Below are 27,647 nucleotides of genomic sequence, written 5' to 3'. Positions count from 1 at the left end.
TTGCTATGAGGTCTAAAACGTTAGCTTCACGAGTTGGTTCTCTAACTATCTGCTCGAAGTAATTCTCGGACAAGGCAGTCAGGATAATGTCACAAGAGTCTCTGTCCCTGGCTCCAGTTCTGATTGTGTGACTATCCCATTCTATACCTGGTAGATTGAAGTCTCCCCCTATTACAATAGTATGATCACGAAACTTCTTCACGACGTTCTGCAGGTTCTCTCTGAGGCGCTCAACTACTACGGTTGCTGATGCAGGTGGTCTATAGAAGCATCCGACTATCATATCTGACCCACCTTTGATACTTAGCTTAACCCAGATTATTTCACATTCGCATTCGCTAATAACTTCACTGGATATTATTGAATTCTTTACTGCTATAAATACTCCTCCACCATTGGCGTTTATCCTATCCTTGCGGTATATATTCCATTCTGTGTCTAGGATTTCGTTACTGTTCACTTCCGGTTTTAACCAACTTTCCGTTCCTAATACTATATGCGCACTATTTCCTTCAATAAGAGATACTAATTCAGGAACCTTGCCCTGGATACTCCTGCAGTTTACCAATATTACGTTAACTTTTCCTGTTTTTGGTCTCTGAGGACGGACGTTCTTTATCAACGATGATAATGTCCTCTCTGGTAAGCCGTCAGGTATTTTATCGTTTCGCCCAAGGGGGGGTCCCTCTAACCTAAAAAACCCCCGTGTGCACGCCACACGTACTCTGCTACCCTAGTAGCTGCTTCCGGTGTGTAGTGCACGCCTGACCTGTCTAGGGGGGCCCTACAGTTCTCCACCCAATAACGGAGGTCGATGAATTTGCAACCATTATAGTCGCAGAGTCGTCTGAGCCTCTGGTTTAGACCCTCCACACGGCTCCAAACCAGAGGACCGCGATCGACTCTGGGCACTATGCTGCAGATATTAAGCTCAGCTTGCACTCCGCGTGCGATGCTGGTTGTCTTCACCAAATCAGCCAGCTGCCGGAAGGAACCAAGGATGGCCTCAGAACCCAAGCGGCAGGCATCATTCGTTCCGACATGTGCTACTATCTGCAGCCGGTCACACCCAGTGCGTTCAATAGCTGCCGGAAGGGCCTCCTCCACATTACGGACGAGACCCCCCGGCAAGCACACCGAGTGCACACTGGCATTCTTCCCCGACCTACCCGCTATTTTCCTGAGGGGCTCCATAACCCGCCTAACGGTGGAGCTCCCTATAACTAATAGGCTCGCCCTCTGTGACTGTCGGGACCTTGCCGGAGAATCGGCCACTGGCCCAACAGGCGAGGCATCCTGTGGTGGCTCGGAAACGATGTCATCACCACTAGGAAGCACCCCGTACCTGTTGGAAAGGGGTAAGGCAGCTGCCACGCGGCCAGATCCCACCTTCGCCTTTCGGCCAGGCACGCGCGAGCCCACCACTGTCCGCCATTCACCCTGGAGTGATGGCTGACCGGTAAGATGCTCACTGCCGGAAGACGCAGCGACATCAGGGGTTCCATGTGATTCCAAGGCCACCGAAGTAGGCATAGGTCTCACCACAGTTGCCCCAACGCCACTACGAGCCGACGCCTGCGCCTCGAGCTCGATGAGCCTAACAGACAAAGCCTCCACCTGCCCCCGAAGAGTGGCCAATTCTCCTTGCGTCTGCTCACAACAACCACAGTCCCTACACATGACTATGTTTACCCTACCCTATACGGTGACAAATTCCCAAGATAATCTTCTGATGAGCTACTCTGATAATCAAGAAACACTCACTGAAATACGAGACGCGAAAACTACGCTAGGTTTTCCCAGAAAAACTATTTAAAAGCTAAGCGCAGCAAATAAGTACAAAAACGCTTTATACAAACAGTACTCGCTGCTGCTGGTGCTCTCACTCTGGCTGTCACAAGACAACTGCTGATTCAAGTGACTAGTGGCTAACGGCCGCGAAACAAACAAAGACGGTTTTAGGGCGCTTTCTGTTCTAAACGATCAAGAAAACACTAAGAAATCTAACACGAAAACTACGTAAAGTTTTATCAAGAACTGTTAGTTACTATGCAGAGCAGATAAACACAAATAGAATCCCTTCCTTAGTGGAAGGTCGTAAACAAAATGCAAAATAAACGCTTTATACAAACAGTACTCGCTGCTGCTGGTGCTCTCGCTCTGGCTGTCACAAGACACTCATACATTGTCGGCCAGTTGGAAACCCTGCGTTTTACCATCTGGTACTTGCAGTACTGTTCGTTCTACATCTTGCTCCACGAAGAATGTGGCCACACAGACATGCAACATCAGATTCAGCACTGTTGCTGTAAAATCTCCCAGTGTCACAGTAGCATCCCCATCTCCTCCTCCTCCAGCTGTGCAACAGGCTGCCAAACTTTCACTCACAGGACAAAGTCACATGTTACACAACTGACAGAAATAATACTCTGGTGAAGACTTTTTATGTCCCTCCTAACAAACATCTGAATTGTCATCTGCCACCCTCAAAGGCTCCAGGAAATCAAACGAAGGCAAATGATTTTCTCCTCTGCTGACTTGTAAATCCTTTTCAACAGTGTTGTCATGTGATACCCTTACCTGGCTGACCTCCATGTCACCAGCATACACTGTCAACTGTTTTTTCTGCCTTGGACTCCACAGACTGACAGAGGGAGTGCCGACACCTATAGATCTCGTGGAGCAGGATCCTGCACCCTGTAGCAGTGAGTCTTTGAATGCTGGCACTCTATAGCTGCTGAGGTGATGCCCCTTCATTTTTTCCTTTTTTCCCTTTTCTCATCATGACTTGCCTCCAAAGGACTGTTTGCAGTCTTAGATCCAATGAAGAGGGATCATGGCTGCTCTTTGAATTGCAGTGTCCACTTGTTCTCTGCCTCCAGGAAACAAAACTGCATCCTCATGACTGCTTTGATCTCTTGCATTTCTTTCCTGACTACCCCCCCTGCGGGTCCGGGGTAAGAATAGGCCCGAGGTATTCCTGCCTGTCGTACGAGGCGACTAAAAGGAGTTTCAACTGTTTCGGCCTTCCATGTGATGGTCCCCCTTGGGGTTTGACCTCAATTTTTCTAAATTTCTACAGAAGTACGAGCCTTTTGGGGAAGGACACCTTACGTGGTGTACCACTGGTCCTAAGTGCACTCAGACCTTGGCACTCAGCATTGCACCGGCGTTGTAACCATACCCACTATTACTCCAATTGGGCCTAAACGCCTTTTGGGTTGTCCCAGTTACGCCCATAGTGCGTCTCCATCTGCACCAGCGATCATGATGGACTTTCCATGGCACCAGAAATCCAGCACGGTAGCCAGCCCGTTGTGGTGGGGTCGTCATGTACCCTCTAGGTTGTAGCCCCCTGACAACACAGGGATCGTACTGCCGATACCTGAGCTGCACCCTCCCCACGTCAGCCAAGGAGTAGATGCCCGTCTCCTTGGGGCATCAGGACTCCCGGCAATGGTCATCCTGCCAGGTGGCCCTTGCTGCGGCTGGGTGGCGCCCGTGGGGAGAGCCCCTGGTCGGAGTGGGTGGTATCGGGGCGGACGTTTCGCAGATGAAGCGTCACCACGTATCGGGTCGCTCTGCGGCCGAGTCTTTTAAAAGAAAAAGTACCGTTTCTGGATCTGGTTCTCCTGCCCCTTCCCCCTTGGCCATTCCATGGGAGGAGGGACAGGCCCGCCGGCTTGGAGCGAAGTACTTCCCCCGCTATTTGGTCTCTTCTCGAACCGATGGGGGGACATTCGCCACCTCCAAGCCCATGTTCTTTGTTCAGCACATTGAGGACATCTTCGGGGAAATCGAGGCTCTCAGCAAGATGCGTTCAGGGTCCGTACTTATCAAGACCACGTCCGCCACACAGTCGGCGGCGCTCCAGGCGTGCGACCGCCTAGGGGACATCCCAGTCTCCATTGTCCCACATCTGGCACTCAATAGGACGCAGGGGGCTATTTTTCATCGTGACCTCCTGCTACAATCTGATGAGGAGCTCAGGGCCAACCTGGAGCGCCGAGGCGTGCATTTCGTCCGGCGAGTCCAGCGCGGCCCCAAAGACCGTCGCATCGACACTGGGGCCTTTATCCTCGCCTTCGAGGGGGACGTTCTCCCGGAGAAGGTAAAGGTGATGTGCTACCGGTGTGACGTGCGACCCTACGTTCCGCCTCCTATGCGCTGTTTTCGGTGTTTGCGCTTTGGGCACATGTCGTCACGGTGTGAGGCTGAGCCCCTCTGTGGCGATTGTGGCCGTCCTCTTCGTGAGGAACATACATGCACCCCACCACCTCGGTGCGTTAATTGTCCTGGCGTCCACTCGCCTAGATCCTCAGACTGCCCCGCATATCAGAAGGAGAAGAAGATACAAGAAATCAAAACTTTGGATCGGCTGTCTTATTCTGAGGCCAGGAAGAAGTACGACCGCCTCCATCCCGTGCCATTGACCACTTCATTTGCCTCAGTTGTGTCCACTCCTTCTGCGGTATCCTCACCCCTCTCCTGTCCCCCCTCCGCCTCCTCCGCCCATCAGGGGGCTCTGCCTCCGCCTCCCAAATCCCTCCCTTCCAAATCCTCCTCCCCCGTGGCCCCCACCCCCTCTGCCCCAGGGGCCATCCTTCTTCCTCCTTCTCCCCACACGCCACCTGAGAAGCGATCCTCTTCTCAGGTGTCCATCGGGGACACGTTCCGGACCCCGGCTTCCGAGGTCCGGCGTTCCAAAACGGACCCCGCGCGTGAGGACCTTCTTCGGGTCCAGCCCACCATCCCTGTGCCTCCTTGGCCTTCCAAGAAGGCCTCCAAGAAGAAATCTCTATCCCCCTCTCCACCCCGGCGCGTTTCGACTGACGCTCCATCTGTGAGTCGCCGCTCCCGGTCATCCTCAGTTTCGCCGGGACGCTCTGCTGCAAGGCGCTCAGCTGGCCTATCGTCGGCAAATGATGCTGCCCCTCCTACACAACCAGGGACAGCGGCCGCAGCTGGCGACCAGTCGATGGAACCGGATCCGCCTCCCGTTGGTTGTAGCGTTGTTCCCTCGCAACCTGGCCCTCCGCGGCCGTCGAGGTGACCAGCTCTTCCCCCGTCTCGTTCCCCCAACTTTTTGACTAGCGATGGCGTTGTTTCATTGGAACATAAGAGGTATTCGATCTCATCGGGAGGAATTACAACTGCTCCTTCGCCTGCACTGTCCGCTCGTCCTTGGACTCCAGGAAACAAAGTTGCGCCCGACTGACCGTATTGCCTTTACCCACTATACCTCGGAGCGGTATGACCTTACCCCTGTGGATGGTGTCCCAGCTCATGGTGGGGTCATGTTGCTCATTCGGGACGATGTCTATTACCATCCCATCCCATTGACCACCCCACTCCAAGCAATAGCTGTCCGCATTACTCTTTCTGCTTTTACTTTTTCAGTTTGTACCATCTACACTCCACCGTCGTCTGCCGTTAGTCGGGCTGACATGATGCACCTGATCGTTCAGCTTCCCCCGCCGTTTTTATTGTTTGGCGACTTCAATGCCCATCATCCCCTTTGGGGCTCTCCTGCATCCTGTCCAAGAGGCTCACTCTTGGCGGATGTCTTAAACCATCTCAATCTTGTCTGCCTCAATACCGGCACCCCGACTTTCCTCTCGGACTCCACTCATACCTTCTCCCACTTGGACCTCTCGATATGTTCTACCACTCTTGCCCGTCGGTTCGAGTGGTATGTCCTTTCTGACACCTATTCGAGCGACCACTTCCCCTGTGTCGTTCGTCTCCTGCACCACACCCCATCCCCACGTCCTTCGAGCTGGAACATACTGAAAGCTGACTGGGGACTTTACTCATCCCTGGCGACCTTTCCGGACCACGATTTTCCCAGTTGTGACAGTCAGGTCGAATACCTCACGGCTGTTATCATCCATGCTGCCGAACGTTCCATTCCTCGTACTACTTCTTCACGTCGCGTTTCCGTCCCCTGGTGGAACGAGGCTTGTAGGGACGCTATCCGTGCTCGACGACGTGCTTTACGCACCTTTCGCCGCCATCCTACGTTGGCGAATTGTATTGAATACAAACGACTCCGAGCGCAATGCCGTAGAGTCATCAAAGACAGCAAAAAAGCTTGTTGGGCCTCTTTCACCGGCTCCTTTAACAGTTTTACTCCATCTTCCGTCGTTTGGGGTAGCCTGCGCCGGCTGTCGGGTATTAAGGCCCACTCCTCGGTACCTGGCCTGACCTCAGGTAATGCGGTCCTTGTTGATCCGGTGGCTGTCGCCAACGCCTTTGGCCGCTTTTTTGAGGAGGTTTCAAGCTCCGCCCATTACCATCCTGCCTTCCTTCCCAGGAAAGAGGCAGAAGAGGCTCGGCGACCTTCCTTCCACTCGCTGAATCTGGAAACCTATAATGCCCCCTTTACTATGCGGGAACTCGAACGTGCGCTTGCACTGTCCCGGTCCTCTGCTCCGGGGCCGGATGCCATTCACGTTCAGATGCTGGCACACCTTTCTCCGGCGGGCAAAAGCTTCCTTCTCCGTACCTACAATCGCGTCTGGACCGAAGGTCAAGTCCCCATGCGTTGGCGTGACGCCGTTGTTGTTCCTATACCCAAACCCGGGAAGGATAGACACCTTCCTTCTAGTTACCGCCCCATTTCTCTTACAAGCTGTGTCTGTAAGGTGATGGAGCGCATGGTTAATGCTCGGTTAGTCTGGATTCTTGAATCTCGACGGCTACTTACTAATGTCCAATGCGGCTTTCGTCGCCGCCGCTCCGCTGTTGACCACCTCGTGACCTTGTCGACATTCATCATGAACAACTTTTTGCGAAGGCGCCAAACGGTAGCCATGTTCTTCGACTTGGAGAAGGCTTATGACACCTGTTGGAGAGGAGGTATCCTCCGCACTATGCACAGGTGGGGCCTACGCGGTCGCCTGCCACTGTTTATTGATTCCTTTTTAACGGATCGAAAGTTTAGGGTACGTGTGGGCTCCGTATTGTCCGACGTCTTCCTCCAGGAGAACGGAGTGCCTCAGGGCTCCGTCTTGAGCGTAGCCCTTTTTGCCATCGCGATCAATCCCATTATGGATTGCATTCCACCTAATGTCACAGGCTCTCTCTTTGTCGATGACTTCGCGATTTACTGCAGTGCCCAGAGAACATGCCTCCTGGAGCGCTGCCTTCAGCGGTGTCTAGACAGCCTCTACTCATGGAGCGTGGCAAATGGCTTCCGGTTCTCTGAAGAAAAGACGGTTTGTATCAACTTTTGGCGATATAAAGCGTTCCTTCCGCCATCCTTACATCTCGGTCCCGTTGTTCTCCCATTCGTGGACACAACTAAGTTTCTAGGGCTCACGTTGGACAGGAAACTGTGTTGGTCTCCACACGTCTCTTATTTGGTGGCCCGTTGTACACGTTCCCTTAATGTCCTCAGAGTTCTTAGCGGTTCATCTTGGGGAGCGGATCGCACTGTCCTGCTTCGCTTGTATCGGTCCATAGTCCGATCGAAGCTGGATTATGGGAGCTTCGTCTACTCGTCCGCTCGGCCGTCCCTCTTACGCCGGCTCAACTCCATCCACCATCGGGGGTTACGTCTTGCGACCGGAGCCTTCTACACTAGTCCTGTCGAGAGTCTTTATGCTGAAGCTGCCGAGTTACCGTTGACCTACCGGCGCGACGTACTGCTGTGTCGGTATGCCTGCCAGCTGTCGTCTATGCCCGACCACCCCTCTTACAAGTCCTTCTTCGCCGATTCTCTCGACCGTCAGTACGGGTTGTATGTGTCTGCCCTGCTGCCCCCCGGAGTCCGCTTCCGTCGCCTGCTTCGACAATTGGATTTTGCCCTCCCTACCACCTTCAGAGAGGGTGAGAGCCCGACACCACCTTGGCTCCAGGCTCCAGTTCATATTTATCTCGACCTCAGCTCACTCCCGAAGGATGGTACTCCGGCTGCAATGTATTGCTCACGGTTTGCCGAACTTCGTGCTCGACTTGCCGGTCACACCTTTATTTACACCGATGGCTCCAAAACTGACGATGGTGTCGGCTGTGCCTTTGTCGTCGGGGCCGCCACATTTAAATACAGGCTCCTCGACCAATGTTCCAGCTTTACGGCCGAGCTTTTTGCTCTCCATCAGGCCGTTCAGTATGCCCGCCGCCACCACCATTCATCATATGTACTCTGCTCTGACTCACTCAGTGCTCTTCAGAGCCTTGGAGCTCCCTATCCGGTCCATCCCTTGATACAACGGATACAGCAGTCCCTCCATTCTTTGGCTGATAACGGTGGTTCTGTCAGCTTTCTGTGGGTTCCCGGACATGTGGGAGTGCCTGGGAATGAGGCTGCGGATGCTGCAGCCAAGGCTGCAGTCCTCCTGCCTCGGCCAGCCTCCCATTGTGTCCCGTCATCCGACGTTCGTGGGGATGTCTGTAAGAGGCTTGTGTCGTTGTGGTGGGATGCTTGGTCATCCCTCCAAGGAAACAAGCTCCGGGCAGTAAAACCGCTACCAACTGCTTGGACAACATCCTCCCGACCATCTCGGCGCGAGGAGGTCCTTCTGACCAGGTTGCGGATTGGGCATTGCCGGTTTAGCCACCGCTACCTGCTCTCCGGTGACCCAGCCCCGCAGTGCCCTTGTGGTCAGGCATTAACAGTGCGCCATGTTTTATTGTCGTGTCCCCGTTTTAGTCAATTTCGTGTTGTCCTGTCCCTGCCATCTACTTTACCGGATGTTTTAGCTGATGACGCTCGAGCAGCTGCTCGTATTCTGCGTTTTATAACTTTAACTGGCTTGTCCAAGGACATTTAATCTTTTTACTTATTTTGTCTGCATCTTTGTCGGGTCCTTCTGGTGTCCCCTCCATCCCCTTGAGTTTTACCAGATTCCATGTGCTCAAACAACAGTGACTGGGCGCTAATGACCTCAGCAGTTGAGCGCCCTTAAACCCAACCAAAAAAAAAAAAAAAAAAAAAAACTTTCCTGACTACTTTGACCTTCCTCGAGGATGGCATTCCAACTCGTGAGGAGTCACTCTGCTCATCCAGAATGATGATTGTAGTCAAACCATCTCCCTGACCACCCTGCTGCAAGCTGTTGCATTCCACATTTTTGTTCCTCACTTCACCTTTTCACATCCCTCTGTCCTTCAGTGTTAACAGGGCTGGCTTTCTCCCAGCTTGTTGGGCAACTACTTCATCCCTTTTTGCTGCCTGGTGACGTTAATGCGCACCACCTCCTTTGTGATTCTCCCAGGACCTGTCCAACAGGCACCCTGCTGGCTGACCTTCTCAGTCAACTTAGCCTCATTTGTCTTAACACGGGAGCACCCATGTTTCTTTCAGACTCCATGCACACTTATTCTCATTTGCATCTTTCCTTCTACAGTGGTGAACTGCATTCATTATAAAAAGTTGTGTGCTCAGTGTCGTTGCATTCTTCAGGATAGCAAAAAAAAAAGGTAGCTGGATTTCATTTACTAGTTCTTTTAACCACTTTCCAATTCCTCTGACATCATGTGGGGCCAACCTCTGACGGCTCTCTGGGACCAAGGTCCATTCCCCAATTTCCAGCCTGACCATAGCAGATGATGCCGTAGTGGACCCTATTTCTATCTGCAACACCTTGGGTCACTATTTTGTGAAGATTTCAAGCTCCACCAACTACGGTAACTTGCATCCTTCTGAATCTGCTTAGCGTATTCATCTCTTTGTCTACCTCTACAATTTTTACCCTCCACACTTCCCTCCAGTACTAAATTACTAAATTAATATCTACTAATTACTAAATTAATAACTATATCTGTATTGCAAAATTTTTGTATTGGCTCATTGATTATGAGAATAAAGGGATTAATAACCATGCCATTGAGTCCCTCTGAAACATCACTCCTTATCACTGAAGAGAAGGAGAATTGAGAGAGAAAAATTGACTAGATGGATAGTGTTATAGAAGAAGCCAAGGAGGGATGCTGTAAAGCAAATGAAACATTTTAACATTCTTAATATCTGCTCAGTCAGAACAAGGAAAATTACTGTTATTCAGCAATCAAATGATTTTTGTAGTCTTTTGAGTGCGAAATTGATGCCAGATGGTGGTATATACACTACCTGCAACAATAAATCTAATACCTCTGCATTTGATAGATTATTATTAGTCATCTTTAAATTTGAACTTTTGGGTTAAGCTTTATCAAGACTTTTATAAATAACAACTGAAACTACCTCCCTACTCTGATCAGTCACAATTTATTTATTTCCACTTTTTCAGAAGTATCTGTTGTTGGGTGGATTTATGACAATTAATAAGATGTATAATTTTTGTGTAATGTGTGACACTATCTCCATTGGTCACAGGCAACCGTTGTTTGCATCGCATACATAATCACCTTAGCGACACAAATTGTACGTGATCACTGGAAACAGTGTCACAGACTACCCAATAGCTGTACATCCAACACATACATGCTTTATTAATTGACATAAATCCACCTGATGACTGAGGTTTCAAATTCTAAAATGTGTATTGCACAGAAAATAAATTGTTACTGGTTACAGTAAATTTATAGTTTCAATTGTTATTAGTTCCTATGCTTGCTGCTACTGGATGATCACATTTGCTTTGTTTCTGCATTTTTAATAATTTACTGTGTGTGTGTGTGTGTGTGTGTGTGTGTGTGTGTGTGTGTGTGGAGAGAGAGAGAGAAAATGCTTATATTTTCAATCCTTGCATAGGCTTTGAACTGTTTTTAACTTTTAATATTATGTACCATTGAATAATATTTTCTGCACAAAATTTGTTTTATTTTGAATGCCAAACAGATCTGCTAAATTTTAGATGCAGGCTCTTTGATTTGATTGCTGCTCTACTGAGAATGTCTCAAGAGATCATTATGTGAAGTACAGGTGTAACCATAGTTATCATGACTAGGTGATGTTATTTTAGTATAACACGTTAGCTGATAATTAAATGGGAAGTTGTTGGGCAACTTCAGTACTTAATGATTTGTGTGAGAATGAAATATTGTGATGACTGCTTAGTGAATCTTAATTGTTGTTAGCAGCTGTGTGGCTCACATTCTTCATGATACTTAAATGCAAATGATTAGAAATGATTCAGTTTATAAAGTAGGCACTTGAAGGAGGTGTAGCTAATGCCACACACAAGAGACACTTAACTGATTCACAGACTGTCGCTAGATGTCATACTCTGAAAGGCTGAAATTTTTAAGAACTACAGAAAATGTGGAACATGTGAGCAGGTGGCTCACAGGGGTGGAGTGAAGGAAACAACTCAGCGAATAGCAGAGGAATTGAGTTGTTGGAAGTACACACAAAGGGGAAAGAAAGCTTTACTACCTTTCAGAATAAATCTTTTGACAAACTAGAGTAACACACACACACACACACACACACACACACACACACACACACACACACACAATGACTCAATACCTCTGCTATTCAGTGAATGGTCTCCTTTACTTCTAAATATTTACGTTCTGCCAGAACTTGCCACTGAATAGTTGGTACACTGTACAAGAAAACAATTGATTGTTAGTGAACCTGAGGCAGACTTGTTGTGTTCCAGGACAAATTATTTCCAATTTTTTTTAGGAAAAATGTAGGGATTAATTGTCTGTCCGTAGAGTTTGTTCTTTGATTACTGCCTATAAGTCTGCCAACCTTAGATCAAAACAGTCGGAAATGGCACAAAGTTTTTTGAAGAGGTCATTACGGAAGGTGAAATGGTAATATAGAGGGAAACATACCACGTGGGGTAAAATATATATAAAAAACAAAGATGCTGTAACTTATGAAAGAAGAAAATGCTGGTATGTTGATAGACACAATAAAAAACACACAAACACATACACAAATATCAAGCTTTCGCAACCCAAGGTTGCTTCATCAGGAAAGAGGGAAGGAGAGGATAAGAAGATAGGATGTGGGTTCAAAGGGAGAGGGTAAGGAGTCATTCCAATTGTGGGAGCGGAAAGACTTACCTTAGGGGGAAAAAAGGACAGGTGTGTGTAGACACACACACACACACACACACACACACACACACACACACACACACACACACACACACACACCCATCTGCACATATATGGTATTAGTGCGGATGGATATGTGTGTGTGTGCGAGTCTATACCTGTCCTTTCTCCCCCCTAAGGTAAGTCTTTCCGCTCCCAGGATTGGAATGACTCCTTACCCTCTCCCTTTGAACCCACACCCTTTCTACTTTCCCTCTCCTTCCCTCTTTTCTAATGAAGCAACGAGTTGTGAAAGCTTGAAACTTGTGTGTGTGTTTGTGTGTTTTTTATTGTGTCTATCAACATACCATCACTTTCTCGTTTGGTAAGTTACAGCATATTTGTTTTATATTTCCCACATGGAATGTTTCCCTTTTTTTGCAAAAAGACATGCAGCTATATTCTTGTAAGCAGATACTTACTAATTAAAATCCAAACCTACAGCAGCTGTTGTAGGACAAGCCTAAATAGTATAGGAAAATAGGAAAAGGCACCATTGCAGAATAAAAAAAAAATTATGAGCTTTTTGTCTTTTATAATTTTTATTGCCTTTGAAGATCATTTAAAAATAATTATTTGTAAACATTCGTTAAATATTTACGGGACTAATACACACTGATCAGCCAGAACATTATGACCACCTACCTCATAGCTGGTATGTCTGCCTTTGGCGAGGATAACAATGGCAACACATTGTGGCATGGAAGCAATGAGGCCTTGGTCGGTCACTGGAGGGAATTGGCACCACTTCTGCACCCACAAATCAAATAATTCCCATAAATTCTGGGGAGGGGACAAGGAGCTCTGACGCCACGTTCAGCTGTGTTCCTCAAACCTCTCCATCCCTGTCCTGGGCTTGTGGCATGATGCATAATCTTGTTGAAAAATGTCACTGTCATCAGGAAACATTATCATCATGAAGGGGTGTATGTGGTCTGCAAGCAGTGTATGATACTCCTTGGCCATCATGGTGCCTTGCACGATCTCTATTGCACCCATGGATACCTATGTGAATGTTCCCCAGAGCATAATGGAGCAGTCACCTGCTTGTCTCAGTCCTGCAGTACAGCTGTAAAGAAATGGTTCCCCTGGACAAAGACAGATTTGTGCCTTCCCATTGGCATGATGAAGAAGGTATTGGGATTTGTCAGACCATTCAGTGCCCTGCCACTGCGCCAATGTCCAATATTGATGGCCACATTCCCAGTTCAGTCGTAGTTGCCAATGTTGTGGTGTTAACTTTGGCACAAGCATGGGTCATTGGCTATGGAGGCCCATCATTAGGAGTGCTTGATGCACTGTCTGTTCAGACAAACTTGTACTCAGCCCAGCATTAAAATCTTATGTTCGTTCCACCACAGTTTGCCGTCTGTCCTGTTTCACCAATCTGCCCAGCCTGCAACATCAGACATATTTAATGAGAGGTGGCCACCCAAACCCACAATGTCTGGACATGGTTTCACCTTGTTTTCATCACATTTTAAAGGCACTCACAACAGCATTCCTCAAACACACCAGTCATGCAGTTTCCGAAATGCTCGTGCCAAGCCTCTGGGCTATCACAATCTACCCTCGGTCAAACTCGGATTGATCGCCCTCTTTCCCTATTCTACACACATACAGCATGCTCACTGATATTATATGCACTGTATGTGTATGTGATTAGCAGCCCTCACCAATTGATGGTGCTATTGCCTGGATGGGTTTATATCATCAGTAGGTTGGTGGTCATAATGTTCTCATTGACCAATGTGTTTATTAATTTCAAATGACGTTTTAATAATGGATAAATCATTTACATAGAAATGTTATTTCGATATGAACAACTCTCTTCACCCACCGTGTATTCCCTACCAAGTAAGGTGGCTCAGCAGTTAAAGCATTGGAGTAGTATTTGGGAGCAAGAGGATCGAAACCATCATCCACATTTAGATTTTCCCCAAATAAATTCTGGCAAATGCTAAGGTTTTTCTTTCAGAAAGACTTCACCTGTATATCAGCCCTGTTCTAACAGAAAGTTAAACACTTAACACACTAGGTCTTGTTTATTCCCTGAAGCATTAATTTACACCATGTTCAAGAAATTTTTAAAAATTAAAAAAGATCTTTTATTTTGTATGCATCACACAGGTGGGGCTAGAGCGATGGCATCAGTTTGTGGAGAACTGCTTGGCTGTGCTGAAACAGGAGCAGGCTCAGAGTGGTGGGTCACTGCCTCATGATCGGCAAGAGCTGTTGAAGCTGCTGACTGGCTCAGACAGTGCCTTACAACATAATGGGTCAACCGATGGTCGCATTGCTGTAAGTGACAGTTTACAGATTCAGGAGGTACTTAATTCCTCTTAAATGGTGCTTCACTGTCACTCTTCATAGCCGTTAATCCGCATAATATATAGTTTCAAACATTTTTTTATGTTGAGCACAAATTACTAACTTAACATGATGGATACTATGTTCTGTTCATATTGTGCTTGTATGTCATAAATTACAACAGTTTTTCATATTCTTCTTCAAGAAACTGTTTTGAGCCATTTCCTCTACTGTTTTTGCATTTTAGTTCACACCATAATATAAAAATACAAGACAGAATGGCTGGCCAATACTTCCTGACTGCAGGGTTTGGAGCCTTGGGGTGGGTATAATTTTATGGTAATGCCATATGGTCTGATAAGAATGTTATGGAGATTAAGAGGGCAATAGAAGGTGATGGTTGATGGAGTGATGAGGAGATCTGAGGAAAAGGATCTAATTTCAGGGCTTGACTGGAGGAAATAATATGTTTCACCGAGCAAAGTATGAGACATTCATGGCCTTCTTGATACTGGGTGACAAGGAGAATGCTTTTGAGTTTTTTGGAAGTGATTACTTTTTCAGAGGGTGATAGGATGAAACTATGTGGAAGATTTGTTTGTGTTAAAGAGCTATGGGGCAATTATGGGAGGAGAAAGCCTGGGACAAGTTGTTGGTGTAGATGTTAGAAATGTGGTGGTTGAGCAGATATGTTTCCCATTAACACCTAAGCCATAGGGAAGGGAGTTTTTGAAGTGGATGGGTCACAGCTTTCAAACTGAATGTTTGTTTTTATAGATTGAGATTTGGATGTGTGGATAAGGTGGAGATCAGTATCTAGGAAAGTGGCTTTGGATCTGGAAAGAGGCAGGTCAACTTGAATTGAGCAAAGGAGTTAAGCTGTTGCATGAAATGAGTCCAGACAACAAAAATGTCATCAATAAATTTGTAACAGGCCAGAGGGACCCAGCTTGTGGGGGTTGATGAATGCCTCTTCCATGTGACTCATGAAAAGTAGGCATTAAATGGGTGCATTCTGGTTCTCCAAGCAGTTTCCCCGATTTATTTGAGTGTGCCCCTAAGGTGAAGAATGTAAGCATAAGGAAGATGTAGGCTATTTGTGACAATAAATAAGATTATGAAGGTATGGAGGTAGTGTTCTAGATCTGAGAGGCTGTGCATGTATCTGAAATTCCTGTAACACTTAAAAAAGAGTGAGATTACATCAATTGTGATAAGAAGAGTTACAGCTGGGAGAGTAGTTGGGATGGATTGCAGACATTCCAGGAAGTGGGTCGTGTCTTTTTATGTAGCGTGGAAGGCTCTGCGTAGTGGGTTGAAGGAGCTAGTTTTCCTGGGCTGAGATGGATTCATTGGAGGTTTTGGAGTCAGCTACTATGGGGTGCCCTGTATGGCTGTTATGGTCTATTTTGAGAAGTGATTACTTGGTGGGGATGTGTGAATCTGGAGGGGTAAAGAGCTCTGTGGAAGCAGATGTGAGGGTCTATTGTGTTGAGCATTTTCTGCCCATCAGTCTGGATGGAAAGGACGTGATCAGTTGGAATTGTTGTGTATATTGAGGAGTCCAAGAACTGACATATCTCCTCTGCCGCTTAGTCCTTACAGTAAAATGCCATGGCTTTCTTTGCAGGGATGTTGATGATAGAGCAGTCTACCTTCAGATCACTGATGGCTCGGGACTCTGCTTGAGTAACTTTTGGGGTTTCAGTGACTGTTTTTGGGCAGGATTAACAGGCAATGCTGAAAGTGTGGAATTCTGTAATGCCTGAAAAGAATTGATCTGGTATTGTCTATACAGGGTTTGACGTTAACTTTCTTCATTATGAATTGGGATTTAGTGATGAAGTAGTATTTCTCATTGCAGTTACAACTGAATGAAAGAAAATCTTCGGTGAGGATAGTGTGACTCAATTTAGGTGGGGGACCTGGAGGCTAGACCTTTGGCTATGATTGATATCAAGTGAGAGATTTGCTGAGACTGGGAGATTAAGTAAAGAGGTCAGACGTGGCTTATTGCTTAGACTCGTGGCATATGAGTGCCTGCTACATCACATGGACCATTTGCACCATCTTGCCCAATACTGAATTCACGAGATGAGAACTTGCCCTACAATATTTCTTAACTTTTCAACAGGATCTTGGACTTGACCTTTGTTAATGTACAATCCCCCTTCTTTTGATTATTTTATTATATTCTTTTATGGATATTTTTCTTGTTTTGGTCCATTCTGCCTTCTCCGAAAATATGAAAAAGCATAGAGCTTGCAATAGAAGAGATTTTTTCACAGTATTGAAGAAATGCTTGTAGCTCTTAAACTATGCGTTTTAGAGCCCAAGTTCACTATAATTTTTTTGCTTTGAATGGTCATTCTTGTCATAGTCCTAAATACTGACCTTTCATTCTGGGACATCCTATAGACCAGCCATTCTGACCCATAATTTTATAGTTTTCAGAAGTGAATTTTTGTGTGTATTAAATTAAAGACTATTACATGTTGCTGATTGGAAACACAAGAAAAGCTTTGAAGTGCTCCAGGCAATTTTTTTTAAAGAAAACTCTGGTGTGTGGTTATGCAGGAGACCTCTGCATCCGTACTCAGTTAGCACCCAAATCTGGAACGAAGTGTTGAGCTTTAATTAGACAGTTTTTTTTTACCAGTGGTTGTTCTCACCATTCCTGTTCTCTAGTATCCTTTTTTTGTATTATTTGAATAGCCTATGGAAACTTTCTGTTTTCTGTTTCTAAAATAAGAACTAAACCAGTCATGTGCTGAACCACACATTCCATAAACACTTGTTGTTATCATTGTTGTTGTGGTCTTCAGTCCAGAGACTGGTTTGATGCAGCCCTCCTTGCTACTCTATCCTGCATGAGCTTCTTAATCTCCAAATAACTACTGCAACCTACATCTTTCTGAATCTGCTTCGTGTATTCATCTCTTGGTCTCCGTCTACGATTTTTACCCTCCATGCTGCCCTCCAGTACTAAATTGGTGATCCCTTGATGCCTCAGAACATGTCCTACCAACCAATCCCTCCTTCAATCAGTTGTGACACAAATTCCTCTTCTCCCCAATTCTGTTCAGTACCTCCTCATTAGTTATGTGATCTACCCATCTAATCTTCAGCAGTCTTCTGTAACACTGCACTTAGAAAGCTTCTATTCTCTTCTTGTCTAAACTAGTTATTGTCCATGTTTCACTTCTGTACACGGCTACACTCCATACAAGTACTTTCAGAAAAGGCTTTCTGACACTTAAATGTGTGCTCAGTGTTAACAAACTTCTCTTCTTCAGAAACGATTTTCTTGCCATTACCAGTTTACATTTTATATCCTCTCTACTTCAACCATCATCAGTTATTTTGCTCCACAAATAGCAATACTCGTCTACTACTTTGTGTTTCAAAAATGGTTCAAATGGCTCTGAACACTATGGGACTTAACATCTGAAGTCATCAGTCCCCTAGAACTTAGAACTACTTAAACCTAACTAACCTAAGGACATCACACACATCCATGCCCGAGGCAGGATTCGAACTTGCGATCGTAGCGGTCGCACGGTTCCAGACTGAAGCGCCTAGAACCGCTCGCAGCTTTTTGTCTCATTTCCTAATCTAATTCCCTCAGCATCACCTGATTTAATGCAACTACATTTAATTATCCTCATTTTACTTTTGTTGATGTTCATCTTGTATCCTCCTCTCGAGACACTGTCCATTCCTTTCAACTGCTCTTCCAGGTCCTTTGCTGTCTCTGACAGAATTACAAAGTCATCGGCAAACCTCAAAGTTTTTATTTCTTCTCCATGGATTTTAATTCCTATTCCGAATTTTTCTTTTGTTTCCTTTACTGCTTGCTTGAATAACATCGGGAACAAGCTACAACCCTGTCTCACTCCCTTCCCAACCACTGCTTCCCTTTCATGCCCCTCGACTCTTATAATTGCCATCTGGTTTCTGTACAAATTGTAATCTTCTATGGCTTGTTTCCCTGTCTCTCTCTTTTAAAAATATTAAATACTGATTTTATCTTATTATAAGATCTGTCAAATTCAGACAGGATGTGCACAGTCGAGGATTTTTTAGTTGTTATTAAAATGTTACAGTAACATTTATAATATGAAAGTATGAGGGTCACCCACAGAGTAAGGTCCATTTCTGTTTCTATCTGCAGCAGTGCTATGATCGCAGCTCCGAGCATGCGCGGCAGTTACTCTGATTCAAGGAGAAGACATGTACACCATTTTCAGATCACTGCTGCCGATGTGTGCTTTGTAGTGCTCCTTTATAATGTCAGCCGTAATTGAAAATGCCGCCACGTGTGAAATCAGATCTGCGATATGTTTTCTAAATACAAAGAAAGTTAAACAAAAGGAAATTCATCGGCAAATCTGCAAGGTTTACAGACAAAATGCTATGAGAGATTCAATGGTTAGAAGATGGGCCAGACTGTTCAATGAAGGATGTGATCAAGTGCACGATGAAGAACAAATTGAACGCCTGTCTGTGGTTACTGATGAACTGGTTTACACAATTGAAGAGAAAATTAAGCACAACCATAAGTTTACACTTTGTGCCCTTGCTATGGAAGTTCGCAAGTCTCACGATCACTAATTCATGAAATTGTTACTGAAAACCTAAAATTTTGAAAACTTTGCTCAAGTTGAGTACCCAAAAATCTTACTGAACAACACAAAAAAACAACGGATGGGCAGTGCACTTCACTTTTTGACACGCTACAGTGAAGAAGGCGAGGGTTTTATTTCTGGGATAGTCATGGGGGGTGAAACTTGGGTATTGTACGACACTCTGAAACAAAACGGCAATCAATGGAATGGAATGGAGGCACACTTCATCCCTAACAAAGGTTAAGCCTAAGCAAATCTTGACACCGCGAAAAAGTCATGTGCACTATTTCTTGGGACAGAAAAGGCATTTCGCTGATTGATTTCTTACCACAAGGCCAAACAATCAATGCGCATGGTTACTGCGAGACCATTAAGAAATTGTGTCGCATAATACAGAACAAGCACCGAGGATTACTGTCAAAAGGTGTTGTCTTTTTTTTTTTTCCTCATGATAATGCCCGACCTCACATGGCAAATGTGACCAATCAACTCTCACGGGAATTTCACTGGGACGCATTTGATCATCCTCCGTACAGCCCGGATCCTGCTTCTGTTGGATTTTGGTGCTTCTTACACCTAAAATCTGTCCTTGGTGGTCAACACTTCAATGATGACGATGAGCTGAAAGAACATTTTACCACGTGGTTGAATACACAGGCAGCAACCTTCTATGAAGAAGACATACAAAAACTTATGCCATGCTATGACAAGTGCCTACAAAATTTCGGAAGCTATGTAGAAAAGGAGCTTAACAGTTGTATATTTTTGTACAATACTTAGGAACCACAATGTATCTAGTCTCTTGACTGCGCACAACACATGGCTACAAGACCACGCTGAATGTTGGTGCAGCATCTTATGTCCCACATTACTCCCGTCAGTATAATTAATCCTATACTTTCCAATTGATCTCTTTCCCTAAGTCAATCTCCTGTATTTTTATGTGCTATTTCCTGCAACTTTCCAGTGCCACACAATCTTATATCTCATCCCACGAACCCCACCCCACCCCCCACTCTTTCTCCATTCTATCCCAGTTCGCACCCAATAATTCCACTTCATCCAGTCACATCTGTGGTCCCCCTTCTTCACACTTAACTATTCTCAGTGTGCTAGCCACAGTAATATATATATTCTTCGCTTTGATCTTATGACGTCCCACCAATTTTAGTTAGTTTTTTCGCCTTTTATTATCCTCGACTCCCTCAGATTTCATCTTGTTTCCCCCTTTTGCTTCCTTTTCGTGAATTTTCACATGTATTTGGATGTAGTCATTGCATCTGCAGTGACGAGCAATCCCTCTTGAAGTATACCAATGGTCTCACTGAAGCCTTCACAAACCATAATTGTCCTCCCAACCTTGTACAAAAACAAGTCTCATGTGCCGTTTCTTTCCAGTTTCCACTACCTCCCAAAGTCACACAGTCTGGCTGCACAGGAGCATTCCCCTTGTAACTCAGTGCCACCCAAGACTGGAGCAACTGAATTACATTCTGTGCCAGGGTTTAGACAACCTCTCGTCATGCCCTGAAATGAGAAATGTCCTGCCCACTATTCTTCCCACCCTTCCCACAATGGTATTTCGCCGTCCACCAAACCAACACAATACACTCATCCATTCTTACACAAGCCCTGCTCTGAACCCCTTCCCTCATGGCCCATACCCTGTAACAGATAAAGATGCAAGACCTGTCCCATACATCCTCCCACCACCACCTACTCCATTCAGGTCACGAACATCACCTATCCCATCAAAGGCAGGGCTACCTGTGAAACCAGTCATGTGATCTACAAGCTAAGGTGCAGCCACTGTGCTGCAGTCTATGTGGGCATGACAAGCAACAAGCTGTCTGTTTGCATGACTGGCCACCGACAAGCTGTGGCCAAGAAACAAGTTGACACCCTGTTGCTGAACACTCTCTCAAACATGACATTGTTCATTTCAGTGACTGCTTCACAGCCTGTGCCTCTTACAGCAACTACTGGAACAGTACCAATATGAGATTTTGCATCCACCTCAAGGAGCCCTTTCATCTGTTGTCCACCCTTGGTAGCTAAGTGGTCAGCACGTCGGAATGTCGTACCTAATGGCCCAGGTTTGATTCGCGACTGGGTCGTAGATTTTTCTCCTCTCAGGAAGTGGGTGTGATGTTGTCCTTACCATCATCATTTCACCCCATCAACACGCAAGTCGCTGAAGTGGCATCACCTCGAAAGACTTGCACCAGGCGAATGGTCTACCCGATGGGAGGCCCTAGGCATACGGCATTTCCATTTCCATATCTCTGTTCTCTAATTTTACTGCAAAGTTAACCCGAAGCCTGCCATGACTTCACAGAACCTCCACAAAATCCACATTTCTGTGCTCAGTAACTGTTCTTATTTTGTAGAGATCACCTCTAATGCCGTGTTTTGTGTTTCTAGGTGGGATATATCCAGCTATCCCAACCATCTTCACAAAACTTGTGACCTAATCATTCCTGTATTTCCTGATACACACCCATCGCATGATGCTACTTCGCAGCTAACCTTTTCTTTTCTTTTCTTGTTCTGTAAGTTTACTGACATTATTCCGTTGAACTCTGCATTCCTTAACAGCAATATGAGGCCCTTTATAATTATGGTAGCAAGTGAAATGTATTGCTTAACTGAATTTGCTAACAAAATTTTCTCATGTCTGCCCTTTGCTTGCAACCTCTTTCAAGCAACTCTTATCTTTTACTCTTCAAAGTGTTCACAAATTGTATGTTTTCTGACTCTGCCTGAAGGGCACAAATCTTTGCCTGCTCTTCCTTGATTTTCTGATATTTCTGCCATAATCTGCAGTTCCATGGAAGAGCTTCATTGAGCACCCCATTCTCTTTGTCACTACACTCACCCCAGTGCAACCATAACTTCCAATTTTCACATAAAATTCCCTGTTAAACTAAACTGCAGCAACATACCAACTTGTCACACATGGCTAACCGATTTTATTAAGCTCCAACAAATGATACAATGGAAGAAAAATAGCAGACATAATGAAATATAAATTTGTTAGTCGTTTTGTATGATTGTCAAATGTAAAATTAGGGCCTCCAATCACGACTAGAAGCACAAAAATAAAAATGCACTTTAGAGACTGTTTTACCTTACATAACCAACCCTAACATGTTTGTTAATGTAAGTATGTTTAATTACATTTGTAATGACAAGAAATATTTGAAATTAGCTTCTAATCCCTTATTTATTTAATTATTTACAACAGTAGAATTTACTATGATGTTGCGGGCACAGCACTTTCCAGATTGTGTGGTGGTGATGTTGCTACTCTCCAAATTGACAATCATTTCCATTGTAGCTGCTTGTCAGTGTAAGTTTATGGATCACACATGTAAGAAATTTTGTTGCCAGAAATTACTGAATGCCCTGCATCTAACTTGTACCATATGTAAGAATTTACTTTTTTCTGCCTGAATGATGCAGAACAGAGGCAGTACACGGGTAGCTTTGCCTGTGCACAGAAATGACTGTCTCACATCAGACCACCCCTTAGTCTGCAGCCATTTAAAAGGGGCTATTCTAGCAAGCAAAGTAAGTTTGCCAAACAGATGAGGTGAGCAATGGTCAGCATTGGAAGATTTTCATGATAAATGGCTATGCATGTGTGAGAGATAAGTCATGTGGCAAATGACTACTATTGTTGGTTCTGATTACATGTTCACCTTTCAATAACACCATACCCCACTATCCACCCATCCGATAACACATGTGGTCAGTGTATTATAAACAATATGAGATTTCTGTGACATCATTTTACTTCTCATCTGGCTACATTAGTAAATCAAAGCAAAAGTATGCTGTACTTGAGTTACTTTTCTTCTTAAAAAAATCATGCAGTTGTTGGAAAATACAATAAGATGTATGCAGAATTTAAAATGAGAGCTCAAACTATTGGTTGATATTGTAACCCAATGACATTATAGTCTAATGAGGGATGTGTAAAAATGAGATGAGAGTTGGAGCCACCTAAGGAAGATAGAAGAGGACTGGCATAGCCCAACTGAAAAGACACAGTTACAAATGCATTGGGCTAATGTTTGGAGTACGAGATTCAGATTTTAGTCCAGGCACCTAGAGTTAAGATTACTGGAGTGTTCTCAAATCACTTCAGTTGGATGCATGATGGGTTCTTTAAAAATCGTATAATCATTTATTTTATTCTGCTTTCCAAACTGAGCCAGTATTTAATATCCAATACTTGTGGTGGTGGTGGTATGCATTATGCTATTCCTATTATTATTGTTATTATTATTATTATTATTATTATTGTTGTTGTTGTTGTTGTTGACTAGAAGGCTGTACTATAAATAACTGTGAAATTTTAATGATAGCCTCAGATACTGTTCTAACACAAGAACATTATAATTTATTGCTCAAACAGCACACACATTACAATACAGAAGTAGCTGGCGAAGCCTTCCACTCTGGCCTCTACACTCGTTAGTTCCAACAGAGGTCCAGTCAGCAGGCTGTGCATGCAACTGCCATCATATTAGCAGTCCAAGTGATCTCTATGGCCAAATCCAGCACAAACTCCACACATAGACTACGAAGCAGTGCACATACTAAGTTCATAGTTACAGCCCTCCTCTTCCTTTGTGAAGAAGTGGGCATGGTGCTCGTATCCATTTCTTGTGGTCGATGTAGGTTGTTAAGTCATGTGACGCACAGCCATCCGTACATAGGGTCAGAAGTGGCGTGATCGTGGACAGGTGTGATGCCAGCCCCCATCTCCCGTGAAAGACTTTATGGTAGGACAGATGATGCTGGCGCAGCTTCCTTTTTCACTTCAGAGTCCAATCCCAGGGAAGGAGGTTGCAGCGAAGGTGGCAGAACAGGCGGCGACGGCTACAATGGAGGGAGCAGTGGCAGAGGTGTTGGCTGCGACAGTGCGTGAGATGAACTCCTTCCAGCTGCAGGAGACATCCACAGCAGAGGAGACAGTTGTGAAAACATTGGCAGTGGCAATGGAGAAGGTGAGGGCACTGCTGCGATATAGGAGATGACCAGACAGACAGAAGATGAAGGAGCAGCAGAGGAGCACCCAGTGCACAGCTGCCCATGTGTGGTCTTAGCTGGTTGACGTTTCCCAACACTCTGCCCTCAACTGTGTGGAAGACACAGACATTTTGGCCACGGGTATTCTCGAGCAGATGTAGCAGAGTCCAGGGCTGACAACTGTACATCAACACTGCTGGACCCTTATCACCAACAGGGATGAATCTATAAGAACTGAGAAACAGGTTAAGAGCTACTTCCAGTGACACATCCAAAACATATTTTTTCATCTGAGTCTTAAATGTTTGTACTAGTCATTCTGTTTACTGGTTCAGTTGAGGGTGGAAAAGAGGAGCTGTGACATCGTGGAGACCACTTTTTTACAAAAATCTTCAAATTTCTAAGATGTGAACTGGGAGCCAATGTCGGTAACTTTTGTGTATGGAAGACCTTCCATTGCAAAAATTATTGACAAAACAGAATTTGTTGCTGCCGCCGAAGTAGGCAGACAATGCATCACGTACAGAAACTTAGAAAAAGCATCAATTACAACAAGCCAGTAGAAATTCAAAAAAGGTCCCACAAAATGTACATGAATTCTGCTGTATCCTTCTACGAGTGTGAGTGCTCTGTGTGTGCTGCTGCTGCTGCTGCACATTTGTGCTCCTATCAATTACTGTGTCTGCTTGCCCCCTTACAAGAACCAGCAGCTCTTACTCTTGATAACATGTATCTGTATCTGTGCAGGCAGGACGCTGAAGGCCACCTGTGGGAGACGCGCAAGGCACCGTCTCCACACCATGTGCTGACAGCTCACACATATATAGGCATGGAGCAGCTCTCAGTAACCCTCTTTGTGTTCATTTGGTTTTCCTTCTAACATCAGTCATTCCATGTCTTGTTATATGCAGATTTACAAAAGGTTTTTCCGTTATTGTTCAGAGGTTTATGAATAAATCTATATTTGTGTTACTTGGATCAATTTCATATATTACTTGGTCACTATACAATTGGCAATGAGTTTGGAATGGTTTCCGTGTGTGCAGTCTTTATGTGCAGTTTAATCAAGTTAGTCATTATGGTCACCATGTCACTGGCCCTTGTCAGCTTCCATTCACCCACTTTTCTTCTGTATGATGATTCAGCTGAGGATTTGGGAGCTTACGAAAAAGAACTCAGACAGCAGTTTCTGGCTTTGTGTGACAGACTTGAATTTGGCCAAAGCCTTCGTCCTCTTGTGATTTCCACTCAAAAAGTGTCAATTACTGTGTCTGCTTGCCCCCTTACAAGAACCAGCAGCTCTTACTCTTGATAACATGTGCAATGTATCATCCAGCTGTCATCACAAACGAACAGATCATAGCAATGTGAGTTGAATTCTACTGATGCCGCAAGGCCTGTGCATCTGAGCTTCAAGGCCTTAGCCGTAAGTGTCAGTTTGTTACAGATGTCCATAATGACTCTTATGCAGACTCTATGGTGCACGACACAATTATGTGTTTAACTCTGAATAAGGAAGTGCAGCAGGAGGCTTCGACTCTGGGGAAGTCCCCCCATTGACAGAAGTTTTTGTAAATAGCACTATCTCTAGAAGTTTCTCAGGCAGCAGGTGACCAAATTGAAGTGTGGGCTGATGTGGCAGCAGTGTCAAAAGATGTGCCCACTAGGATGACAGATAGCTTGCACGAGTAAACATGTGGGCCCAGCGCCAAGCAGATAAAGGCCGGCCCCAGCAGCTACGACGCCACAGTGCCATTGTTGGTATTCGCTGTTTTCATCTTATCCTTTCTGTTTTGTCGAGCACAGATGTTCAACGTGCCCGAAGTGCTCGGCTGCTTGGAGTGCTTGACAGAAGAAAGGCCAAATCATTTCCGTGTGTCATTCACCCAAGGTTGCTCACGTTATGGACTTGGATGTAAACTGTGGGACTCCACTACTTGACTTCCCCCAAGTTGTTATTTGAGTTAAGTGTGTTTTGCCAAGTGCTCCAGCTACAAAAATAGACAAAAGTGCTGCAGTGACGTTATTGAATTCTCAAAGCTCTGAGAGTTTAGGCCTACTGCCAATGAGCCCGGTCACACAGAAACTGGGGAGTTATAACAAACAGAAGATTGTGCTGCTGGAACTATTTACGGCATCTGCCTCTTATGTCAGTGGTTCATTACATTACATGTTTGGTGGTTGCTGATGCTAGTGTTGAGAACTTATTGGGGATGCATGCATTTCAGGCATTTGGATTTTCTGTCACCAATGCTGTTCACCTTTTGTCAGATCTGGTAAAATATTCTTTGAATGTTCTGCTTATATTTCTTTGAAATCCATAGCTTGGCCATGTTTTTGTCATGTGCGTCCTATTCCTGTTGTGATGAAAGACAAAGTGACAGCAGAATTGGACAGACTTCAATCTGTAGGCATGGTGCAACATGTTATTGGGAGTGAATGGTCATCTCTGCTGTTTGTTATTCAGAAACCATTGGAAGCTTTGCTCATGGGATGACTTCAATACTATTGTCATAGTGCAGTCAATCCTGGATACATATCCTCTCCCACACCAGGAGGAAGTGTTGGCAAAAATATTGGGTGGCCAGTACTTTCCTAAAATTGATGTGTCTGAAGCAGATCTCCGGGCTCTTGTGGAAACAAGTCTTGGCGAGTTCTGGTTTTGAATACTCCTTTTAGTATCTGTCAGTATTTGCACCTTCCTTTTCATGTGGCTAGCACCCCTGCTATTTTACAATGACTTAGAACAATTGACTATGCCTTTTCGGTTTACATTAATTATCTGGATGATAACGTTGTTTTGGGCTCCTCCACAGCTGATCACCTGAAAAATTTGCACTCTTTGTTTTCTGTCAAACAGCCCTCAGGCTTAAGGTGTAACCTCATAAAATATTTCTATTTTTCCAACCTTCTATTGTTTATTTGGGATTAGAGGTCTCGTGGGATGGTGTTTGCCCTCTACTAGACCACATCTCTGCTGTTAAATTTGTGTCTTGCTCCTCATCCACAAAGGAGCTTCAGATCTTCCCAGGGAAGATAGCCTCCTACCATAAATTCCTGCTGGGGGCAGCCACATTGGGCCACTCATTACACACCTTGTTACACAACAATGTACTTTTTTGCTGGAGCCCAGATTGTGAATTTATTTTTCAAATGTTGAAATCCAAACTAGTCTTGGCCCCTTGTTTAGCTACACTCTCTGCACCAACACATTGTCTTTGTGACTGACACCTATGTTTATCTTGCATGGTTGCAGGTATTACCTTATTTCTGACAATAAACCATTTGTTTCATTGTTTAACCCTCATACTTTCTTGCCTTACAAGGCAGCACACCACCTACAGCACTGGGTGGTGTTCTTGTCTCACGAAAATTACAAAATCCATTTTTCACTTATGTCTAAACATGCCAATGCAGACACATTGTCCCACCTTCCTATGGGTCCTGATCACAACATTTATCATGAAGAATTTCTTTGCTTCCATCTCGATATTGAAATGCAGGATGTGGTCGAGTGTTTCCCAATTAAGAGCTTGTGCATAGCAGCTGCTGTTGACACCAAACTGGTTCTCCACCAGGTGGTTCGGTTTGTTCAACAGGGCTGGCCAGAGAAACTGCAGGGTTGGGCTTGAGACTCCTTACAGTATCGTCTCTCTGTTTTTGTTG

The 27,647-nt window shown here is 45.1% G+C and overlaps 1 protein-coding gene across 4 annotated transcripts in view; it reads left to right on the top strand.

The window, feature by feature from the left end:
• LOC126166575 (NCK-interacting protein with SH3 domain-like) overlaps window positions 1–27,647 on the top strand; it is a 113,006-nt gene that overhangs the window by 27,287 nt on the left and 58,072 nt on the right. The window contains exons 3-4 of one of the 4 annotated variants that reach the window (XM_049920413.1): window positions 14,134–14,304; window positions 23,777–23,959. In XM_049920413.1, coding sequence (XP_049776370.1) covers window positions 14,134–14,304; window positions 23,777–23,959 — 354 coding nt within the window. Of the gene's footprint in view, window positions 1–14,133; window positions 14,332–23,758; window positions 23,960–27,647 lie in introns of all 4 variants that reach the window. The other 3 variants (XM_049920412.1, XM_049920416.1, XM_049920415.1) reach the window with 3 other exon arrangements.

This window comes from Schistocerca cancellata, chromosome 1, assembly GCF_023864275.1.
Source record: "Schistocerca cancellata isolate TAMUIC-IGC-003103 chromosome 1, iqSchCanc2.1, whole genome shotgun sequence".
In the NCBI taxonomy this organism is placed as follows: Eukaryota; Metazoa; Arthropoda; class Insecta; order Orthoptera; family Acrididae; genus Schistocerca; species Schistocerca cancellata.
The sequence above is the reverse complement of the archived record's forward strand: the minus strand, read 5'-3'. Positions and strand labels throughout refer to the sequence as shown.